The following is a 10,998-nucleotide window of genomic DNA, read 5'->3' on the forward strand; positions in this document are numbered from 1 at the left end:
ATTTTTTTTTTTTAGAAGAGAATACTAAAGTTGTTGAAGAATTAATAGAAGAAAACAATGACATGAAGAGTAAATTGGAAGAACTGAGAACACTTTGTAAAACACCACCAAGGTAGACTTTTACTATTTTATTTTTATTTTTAAATTTATTTTTATTTATTTTTTTGGGAGAGAGAACAAGTGTGAGCGGGGCGTTGGGTGGTGGGCAGAGGGGGAGGGAGAGAGAGAATCTCAAGCAGGCTCCACACCCAGCACAGAGCCCCACTCAGGGCTTGATGTCACAACCCCAAGATCATGACCTGAGCCGAAAATCAAGAGTTTGGTTGCTTAACCAATGGAGCCACCCAGGTGCCCCAACTTTTACTATTTTAAAGAAATTGTTTATTTCTAAGTATTTTTTTTATTTTGTAATATCAATTATAGCAATAATATTCATACCAAGAGTATAAAACTTGTTATATAGCAAGAAGTATAAAAAAAGAAAATCTTCCAAAACCCTATTCCTAGTAGATACCCTCTGTTAACCTCTTGTTTTATATCATTTAAGCCCCTTTATACTCACATGTGCATGTTTTAAAAACTGGGATTATCGTGTAAGCTATTTTGTAAGCTTTTATTAATATAGTGTTATAAAATAAACATTTCCATATGTCATTAGATATTCTATAATGTGCTTTTCAGTAGCTGCATATATTTTCATCATGTGGATTTATCATGATTTATTTAAGTAACCATAACATTTGTTTCTATTTTTCTTCTTTTTTAAAAAACTGTATAGTAAAGATCCTGATATATGATTTCTTTTTTTTTTTTTTTTTAGCACATCTCAGTTGGATGTTATTGGAATATATAGATAGCTAGATATTTTTACTTAACAGTCTCTGTTTCCAATATTTGGTTCATTTTTAGGTCATTGTCAGAAGGGGCCATTGAAAATGCTTGCCTGCTATGCAATGGGAGGGCCTTGGAAGAACTTCGTGGACAGTACATTAAAGCTGTAAAAAAAATTAAGCGTAAGTCCCTGAGGAGAGTCCCAGGATTTTAAGGGGGTTTGAGCCTTTTTTATTACTAGCACTAGTAATTTGGGGGAATTTTTCAAACTACTTGTTCTGAGATCTTGTCTGCTTTTTAGAAGAAATTAGTGGCCCCTTTTCTAAATTATGCAGCAATGGATTTTTTTGCCCAATATCTTTTGGAAGTGACATGAGGGTAGAGTTATTTTATATTGTTAATTATCCTGTTTCTTTTTTGGGCACTAATGTTAAACTAAAAATTTCATAATCTTAAAACTTAAATAACTAAAAAAAAGTCATGTGAGTTTTAAATTAGCAAGTATTACTTTCTACCATAAGCTTTTATTTTATTTATTTTTAAAGATTTTATTTGTCAGAGAGAGAGAGTGAGCACAAGCAGGGGCAGTGGCAGGCGGAGGGAGAAGCAGGCTCCCCACTGAGAAAGGAGCCCGATGTGGGACTTGATCCCAGGACCCTGGGATCATGCCCTGAGCTGAAGGCAGCTGCTTAACTGACTGAGCCACCCAGGCATCCCTCTACCATAAGCTTTTAAAGACCATAGAAAATAGATCTAGCTAGACATTATTCTGTTCTTTCTCATTATTTCGATAATGGATTAAGTCATACATGTAAATTTGTTTATCAAGTCCTTTGCAGTAAGAGGCATACCTTGCAGAGCATTTCTCTGGTTTATGTTTTCTCAGTAGACTATCTCCTGTTTTTTAATTACAATATTGCTTAGACTGTATGTATGTCCCAGAACAATAACTAATGTTGATACAGGAGAAATGTATGTTTACCTCTTAAAATTGCTTTTATTTTTAGCAAAATGAGTGGGAAAAGGTCTTAAGTTCCAGATGTATTTGTTAGACCATCATAATCCTGTGTAGTGTTTTGAAAAGCCCACTCAGTATCAATAAAGACAATTTACTTTTCAGTTGTTGCTGGTGCCAACAGGGTCCATATTACTACAAAACAAACAAAGCAACTTTTTGTTAACAATCACATCAGTTGGGAAGTGAAATTTTAAGCATTTTTTTCATACTCATCTGCTAACTTGTATGTGTGTGTTTTGTTTAACATTTTAGACATTGGTTGGAGGTTTTGTGTTGACACGTATTCCAATTTAATTTATACCACTTCAAATAATGAGAAATAGTCTTTCAGTTAGTATTTTTTGCATAGAGCATCTAATTTTCAGGAAGAGCTTACTGATATTAAGGGAGATTCCTTTATGAATTGAATCTTTAATATAACAGAGTAGTGATATTCTAGAGGTAGGATGTAGCCCTAGATTTAGTAAAAAAAAATGTTGACCTTAAGTAATGGTAGTCTCAATCCAATCATGTTGAATCAAAGATAAAAAGAAAACTTGAAAGCAGGGAGCTATTTTTTATTGATTGATTGATTGATTGATTTAAAGATTTTATTTATTTTTTTGTCAGAGAGAGAGAGAGAGAGTGCACAAGCACGGGGAGCAGCAGGCAGAGGGAGAAGCAGGCTCCCTGCCGAGCAGGGAGCCTGATGCTGGACTCAATCCCAGGACCCTGGGATCATGACCTGAGCTGAAGGCAGCTGCCTAACCGACTGAGCGACCCAGGCGTCCCTGTGAACTAGTTTTAAATGTATATTTCAGAAGGCAACATAGGTCTTATCCTTCTCCCTGGCATTTTGTACATATCTCTCATGGATTATAGTATTATATTTACTTGGGTATGCATAAGTGCTGCTGAAAGAATGGAATAAATAATGAAACATGGATTTTCAGAGCATGAGTAAATGGGAATATGAGTCTCTCTAGTTCATATTGCCTCCTTCTATCTTTCTGTGTCTGGTTCTTTTTTCCTTTCATCCTCACCCTTTAGGTATATTTTTTTCTCCTCTCTTACTCAGACAATACATAATCAAAATGTGTAAGTTTCTGTATCTCGTATTTATTTTCTTGCCTCAGTGTTTTAGAATATGACAGTGTTTTCCTAGGGAATATGCTGTTTCCTTAACATATGTGGCTATCATCATTCTAAAAGGACTTTTAGATTATTTCTCCTTTGAGTCTCCTAAAATAGTGATCTGAAACATTCCATTTTAATGATTGTGGAAAAGTGCAATGTTTAAACTATACCTCTAGTCAGTTCATCTCCCAGAAAATTGATCTGAAGTCTGCCTCCCCTGTTTTTGAAAAACTGGTAGTAAACATGCATTTTGTGGGAATTCCTGTCTCCCTACCAACTCCCTCCCTCACCTCCCCACTAGGTGATATGCTTCGTTATATTCAGGAGAGTAAGGAAAGAGCTGCGGAAATGGTAAAAGCAGAGGTATTGCGAGAACGTCAAGAAACCGCCCGAAAGATGCGCAAATATTACTTGACTTGCCTCCAACAGATTTTGCAGGATAATGGAAAACAGGAAGGGTAAGTTCAATCTAAACAAACAGTGTGTCCTGAGACTACCAGGACAGCATGTTGTCATTTTCTAAACATTTTCCTTAACCACAAAATTAACTATTTCTACATGATCGGCCATTAGGGGTTAAGAGAGGCTTATGTCTGTACTACCCTAAATATTGGCAGAACTAATAGGAAAACAGAAATCCTGGGGCTAAGGAAACTCATTTTTTCCTTTAAACTATTATTAATTTAATATTCTGGAATTCCCCACAGGGCTGAGAAAAAGATTATGAATGCTGCTAGCAAACTTGCTACAATGGCAAAATTGCTGGAAACGCCGATTTCTAATAAATCCCAGAGCAAAACTACACAGTCAGGTATGTCAAAATGAGTCACTAAAAGGGTTTTTTTCTCCCTTCTCTCTTAAATATTTAATATTTTTAGTATGAAAAAGAACAAGGAATGTAAGGAGTGAGAGTTAATTTATAAAGTTGTGTCTGTTTTACTTAAACTGGAAACTTACAAAAAAGAGTGTAGAGTTTTCAATTTGAATAGGCAGACTGAGCATACCCATCAGCTTCCTATAGTTGCTTTCATTCCTAGAAATGACAGGATAGATTTTAAACAAGTTAGTAGAAGGGAGGGAATAATAAAGATCAGAGCAGAAATAAATGAAATAGAGATTAAAAAAAAATAGTAGGAAAGGTCAATAAAAGCAAGAGTAGGCTTTTTAAAAAGATAAACAAAACTGATAAGCCTTTACCCAGACTCCTCAAGAAAAAAAGAGATAAGACTCAAATAAAATTAGAAATGAAAGAAAAGTAACAATTGACACCACAAAAATACAGAGGATTGTAAGAGACTGCTACGAAAAACTATATGCTAACGAATTGGACAACCTAGAAGAAAGGGATACATTTCTCAAAATATACAATCTTCTGAGACTGAGTCAGGAAAAAAATAGAAAATCTGAACAGACCAATTACTAGAAATGAAATTGAATTAGTAATTACAAAGCTTCCAACAAACACAAGTCCAGAGCCAGACGTATTCACAGATGAATGCTACCAAACACTTGAAGGAGACTTAATGCCCGTTCTCCTCAAGCTATTCCAAAAAATACAAGAGGAAGGAAGACTTCTAAATTCATTTCTATGAGGTCAGTACTACCCTGACACCAACCTAGAAAAAGATACTATAAAAAAAAGAAAACTAAAGGCCAAATCTCTGATGAATATAGATGCAAAAATCCTTGACAAAATATTAGCAAACTAAATTCAACAGTACATGAAAAGGATCATTCATGATGATCAAGTGGGATTTGTTCTGGGCATGCAAGGATGGTTCATTATCCACAAATCAATCTACATGATACACCACATTAACAAAATTAAGACAACAAACCATATGATCATCACAATAGATGGAGAAAAAGCTTTTGATAAAATTCAACATCAGTTCATGATGTTTAAAGGGATTATACCTCAACATATAGTCCATATATGACAAACCCACAGCTGACATCATACTCAATGGGGAAAAACTGAAAGCTTTTCCTCTAAGATCAGGAACAAGAAAAAGATGTCTACTCTCACCACTTTTATTCAACATAGTACTAGAAGTCCTAGAAACAGCAGACAGACAAAAAAAAAAATCGAGATTGGTAGGGAAGGAGCAAAACTCATTTTTTGCAGATGACATGATACTATACATAAAAGACCCTAGAGACAGCACCTAAAAATGACTAGAATTAATAAATGAATTCAGTAATGTTGCAGGATATAAAATTAATATACAGAAATCTGTTGTGTTTATATACACTAATAACAAAATATCAGAGAAATAAAATAATTCCATTTATAATTGCATCAAATAGAATGAAATACCTAGGAATAAATTTAATGACAGAGGTGAAAGACCTATCCTCTGAAAACTTTTAAGACATTGATGAAAGAAACTGAAAATGATGTAAACAAATGGGAAGATATAGCATGCTCATGGATTGGAAGAATTAATATTGTTAAAATGCCCATATTACCCAAAGCAGTCTACAGATTCAGTGCAATCCCAATCAAAGTGTTGATAGTATTTTTCACAAAAATAGAATAAATAACCCTAATATTTGTATGGAACCACTAAGACCCTGAATAGCAGAAGCAATCTTGAGAAAGAAGAACAAAACTGGAGGTATCACAATTCCAGATTTCAAGCTATACGACAAAGTTCTAGTAATCAAACTGTGGTACTGGCACAAAAATAGATACATAGATCGATGGAACAGGATAGAGAGTCCAGAAATAAACTCATGATTATATGATCAATTAATCTACAACAAAGGAGGCAAGAATATACAAGGGGAAAAGACAGTCTCTTTAATGATGGGAAAACCGCACAGCTACATGCAAAAGAATGAAACTGAATCACTTTCTTAAACCATACACAAAAATAAAATGTATTAAAGACCTAAATATTTGTAAGACCTCAAACCATTAAAAAAAAAAAAGAAAACATAGGCAGTAATATCTTGTACATTGGCCTGAGCAGCTTTTTTCTAAGTATGTCTTCTCAGCCAAGGAAAGCAAAAGCAAAAATAAACTATTGGGACTACAGCAAAATAAAAGTTTCTGCACAGCGAAGGAAGCAATCAACAAACCAAAAGGCAACCTCCTGAGTGGTAGAGCATATTTGCAAATGATATATATATAAAATAAGAACTTCATATATATATAAAGAACTTCAACTCAGCACCCACAGAACAAATAATCCAAAAATTAAAAAATGGGCAGTAAACATGAACAGACATTTCTACAAAGAAGTCATAGATGGCCAAGAGACATGTGAAAAGATGCTCAACATAAGTCATCATCAGGGAAATGCCAATCAAAGGTCCACTGAGATATCACCTCACACCTGTCAGAATGGCTAAAATAAAAAACACAAGAAACAAATGTTGTGATGATGTGGAGAAAAAGGGACCCTCACTGTTGGTGGGAATGCAAACTGGTGCAGCCACTGTGGAAGGCAGTATAAAGGTTCCTCAAAAAGTTAAAAATATAACTACCTTACAATCTAATAATTGCACTACTTGGTATTTACTCCAAAATACAAAAACACTAATTTGAAAAAATATATGCACCTCTATGTTTATTGCAACATTATTTACAATAGCCAAGACATGGAAGCAACTTGACTGTCCATCACTAGATGAATGGACTAAGAAGATTTCGTACACACACACACACATACACAGAAATACTACTCAGCCATAAAAAAGAATGAAATCTTCCCATTTGTGACAACATGGATGGATCTAGAGGGTACTGTGCTAAGTGAAAAAAGTCAGACAAATACCATATGATTTCACTTATATGTGGAATCTAAAAAACAACACATAAAACAGAAACAGTCTCATAAATACAGAGAACAAATTGGTGGTTGCCAGAGGGGAGAAGGTGGGGCTGGGTGAAACTGGTGAAGAAGACTAAAAGGTACAAACTTCCAGTTATAAAAGAGGCAAGTCACAGGGATGAAAAGTACAGCATGAGGAATATAGTCAATAGTATTTTAATAACTTATTTGGTGATAGATGGTAATTACACTGTTGCGGTGAGCAGTGTATAGAACTAGAACTGTTGAATCACTGTGTTGTATGCCTGAAACTAATATAACATTGTATGGCAAGTGCACCTCAATTTTTAACAATGTATAAATAATTAAAAAATAAAAAGTTACAATTGATAGACCAGAAGCTGTGAGAAATCCCTGAAAGATTGAAGAGGGAAACAGTTCAAAACTGCCAGAAGATGACAGCTATAAGTAGGAGCAGTATCAAAACTGTTCCACATATGAAGGCAGTATGTTGCAGGAGAAGTAGTAAGCCTAGGGGATACCAGTGAGGTAATTATAATTAGTTGATGTTCTCAAGCAACAGTAACCAGGTGGGGCCACCCTCTTTATTAATCCTTCTGCTTTCCCTTCCCTTACCCCCACCATTGGGCTGGAGTAAGAGCAACAGGAAAAAAGAGTCTCAGAACAGGGCAAGGCTCTAGATGGCTAATCACGCCAAGGAGGAACTTAGAGCCCACATGCCCAAAGTACCAGCTATTGGGTTTTTCTACCCTTCAGCTTGTTCCTTTCACAACACTCTCAACTTTTTTAAAAAAGCTGATGCCATACTCAGAATATCTATGAGATAAGCATTCAACCAAGAATCACCAAATACCTATAGAAAGCCAGCACCATGATAAAAGACACCAAAATCAAAATAAGACAAAGCAAAAAAAAAAATACAACTTATACCTATGGATACAAGTAATAGAACAAATAAAAGGACCTGAGAATGTTAGCAAAGTATAGTATTCTCAAAAGGATGTAAGAATATATTGTAGAGGAAACTAACAAATATGCCTAAGAGGTTTACTATTTTCAAGGAAAGGATATAGTTACTGGTAACTCTAGCCATTGCTAGAAAAATACAAGTTTATGTATGTGTATTAAGATTTATGGCTAGCTAATAGAGAAGTAGAATATATAACTCTCAAACTAGTAGGGGAAAATTTTTGTAAGAAAAGGTTTTCAATCTAACAGAATCATGAAAGAGGAAAAATACAACTAGAAAGCATGGGTCAATAGAAAATTATTGTAGGGTCAAAACATCAGCAATCACACTAAACATGAATAGGTTAAACTCACTTATTAAAAGACCATAATTTCCATTTTTTTAAAATCCAGGCATATGTTATTTCTATGAGAACATTCAAAAAGTCAAAGTGAAGGAATTGAGAATAATATACTAAGCAATGCAGCATTGATATTAGATAAATTATAAAGTTAAATACAATATTAAGCAAATTATACTTGAAAGGGATTAAAGTGAAGTTGCTAATTGTAAAGAAGACTCCTAAGAACCTATAAATGGGTTCTTTCTCTTCATAATAAAATAGCTTTAGCATATATAAAGCAAAAGCTGATGGAAATATGTGAAAAAATCAATAAATTTCCAGTCACACAGGGGGATTTTGAATATATCTATGGGGAAATGGGGCTTTTGAACTTCTAGAAAGCTTGAAGCAGAGATTGTTCAGGAATCCACAAGTCTGATATTGGTAGACATTCTTTTAAAAAGCTCAAAGATTATTTGTGTAAATTTGGGAATGGTGATGTGAACCTTGGGTGTAAGAGATTTGGGGCAACTGTGCAAGTGTCCCTAATAAAAGCAAACCCTTTTCATGATCTAGGGACCAAGGTACACTACTCTGAGGTATGATTTCTCTGATTTAATGCTATGTGGCTGCTTTGCTTCTGATCAGATTCCTTGTCTTAGGTAGATTAAATCAGAAACTCCGTTTTAGCTTTTACAGTGTGTGTGTGTGTGTGTGTGCGCACGCGCGCTTATGTAGGCGTTGGGCACTGGGGTTCTTTAGCAAATTTTCTTCATCAGACAGAATTGGAAACGTTGCAGTTGGCTCTTGAAATGCAATATCTGTTGCACAAAATAATAGATCAGATGTATAACAATAATGTCAGATTTCAATAACAACATTGCTTAACCTTATTGAATGGATATATGTAAAATAATATTTTTAAATGTCCAGCCTCGATGTATTTTCTTTGAGAATGATTAAAATATATGCATTCTTTGGAAATACATGAAAACATAATTTTTTTCCCTCCTCTTTCAATGTTAATTTTCTCCTAATTTTGTTTTCTCCTAATTTTGTTTTCCCCTAATTTTGTGTTCCTTTGTATATAGTAGTACTACCTCTGACTTCAGAGATGCTGACTGGAGTTGAAAAATCAAAAAGAAATGATGTGACTCAGAATACATCACGTCACACTGAAAGCAAATCAAACAGTATACAAACTATCTCCAGAAGTATGTGTGACCACGTTCCTAAGAGAAAGGCTGCTTGTAACTTACGAAGACGGTTAGAGGACGCAGAGCATGGGGACACAAAGCACATGGGTTCCAAAGGGTCACACTCAGGCTTCCAGCTTGGGGATAATAATTATAAACACCCAGACATGTCGCCAAAAAATGTTTCTCCTGAGTTTGTGCCTTGTGAAGGTGAAAAAGGCTTTGGTTTGCACAAGAAGAAAGACCTCAGTGATATTGGCTCTGAATCACTTCAGCATTCAGCCGCATACCCCTTTCTTGGATCCTTCGGAAATAAACCCTCACCTAGATGTACCCCTAGTCTTTCTGAATCTGGATCCACACATACAACCTTTCGAGATCCTAATGAAAGACTTGGTTTAAAAGTGTATAAGTGTAATCCATTAATGGAAAGTGAAAATGCTGCATCTGAGAAAAGTCAAAGTTTGGGTGTTCGGGAAACTCCAGTAAAGGATGGAAGGGACCTGGATGACCCCATAGGCTGGCATTCCAACAGTGCCACTTTACCCTGCAACAGTCACGAAGTGTCATTTTTATACGGTAGACCACAAGAAACTCTGGATATACCAGCTGAAGCTGTTAATTTCAAACAGTTTTCAGCAGCCAGTTGTCTTTCAGATACAGAGAAAAATAAAATGATTTGTCAACCAAAGAAATGTCAGAGTGGTCACACTTCAGACCTGTCGGAAGAAACCCTTTGTTCCCAGCCAGAGATCGGTATGACTCTTAGACACCCACCTCATCATAAGGCTGATATATTAAAGCCAGATTTCAAAAAACTGAGCAGTACAGCACCATCATATGTGTGTCGGCAGCCTTCGAGAAAATTAATTGCTCCTCTATCTAGCCAACAAGATAGTGGCTTTGATAGCCCATTTGTCAATCTAGACTAATTGTTGTACAGTGTTTAAGAAAAATCATTAATATATTGACAAGAAAGCTGGAAGGGAAGACTTCATACTGAAAAAGTTGTGGACTCTCTATTTTGAGATGTTTTAATAACATCTATCATATGAGTAAAGTGTTCTCATAAAATTATTTGAGATATTAATGTTGCCTTAATCTTCCAAAGGCCTGATGGTGTATGTGTAATCTGCTTCTGTGTGGTGCTTTATATTTGGTTGCTAAACCATCTATTTTTATACTTCTAAATTAGCATTCTGTGCAGTGTTAAATTATTTAAATAAACTTGCATATTGCCTATTGAATTGTTATGAATTCTTTTGTAATTCATAATATAGAAATGTTATACTGCTATGTTTGAAATTCATCCAGAATAAGATATAAATCTTGATGATTTGTATGTATGATCAGCCAAATTCAGTATTTGAAATTAGTCACGTTTAATGAGGATGTAGATTTACTTGATGTACTTTTCCTGGAAATACCTATTCAAAATTTTGATCCTTGCTCTCAATTAGTGGAAAAGAAGTGTTTCAAGAATTGCCACAAAATACATAGTTGTGTCCTCGTTTCATTATTTAAAATATTAATCTGAATTTTTTTTTAGTTGACATTTGCATTATTTCAAATCTCATGTGATAGCTAGAGACTTTGTCTTTTATGGTTTCACACAGGCTTTCTTTCATCTGAAATACTACTTTTTAAAAATTGAAATAGTGAAACATCATATAGCAAAAAATTTTAAACCGTTCATGAATAGTGCAGAATTGGCTAACTTAATAATGCTATGGGTAGAAACT

At 34.8% G+C, this 10,998-nt stretch overlaps 1 protein-coding gene across 1 annotated transcript in view; it reads left to right on the forward strand.

Annotated features, from left to right (window-relative positions):
- Nucleotides 1–10,503, forward strand: part of CEP152 (centrosomal protein 152) — an 87,690-nt gene extending 77,187 nt beyond the window's left edge. Inside the window, exons 24-28 of the mRNA XM_036075964.2 lie at nucleotides 16–112; nucleotides 910–1,013; nucleotides 3,267–3,423; nucleotides 3,673–3,776; nucleotides 9,152–10,503. Coding sequence (XP_035931857.2) covers nucleotides 16–112; nucleotides 910–1,013; nucleotides 3,267–3,423; nucleotides 3,673–3,776; nucleotides 9,152–10,188 — 1,499 coding nt within the window. The 3' untranslated portion in view covers nucleotides 10,189–10,503. The remainder of the gene's footprint in view (nucleotides 1–15; nucleotides 113–909; nucleotides 1,014–3,266; nucleotides 3,424–3,672; nucleotides 3,777–9,151) is intronic.
- The last annotated feature ends 495 nt before the right edge of the window (nucleotides 10,504–10,998 follow it).

This window comes from Halichoerus grypus, chromosome 8 (genome assembly GCF_964656455.1).
Source record: "Halichoerus grypus chromosome 8, mHalGry1.hap1.1, whole genome shotgun sequence".
Taxonomy (NCBI): Eukaryota; Metazoa; Chordata; class Mammalia; order Carnivora; family Phocidae; genus Halichoerus; species Halichoerus grypus.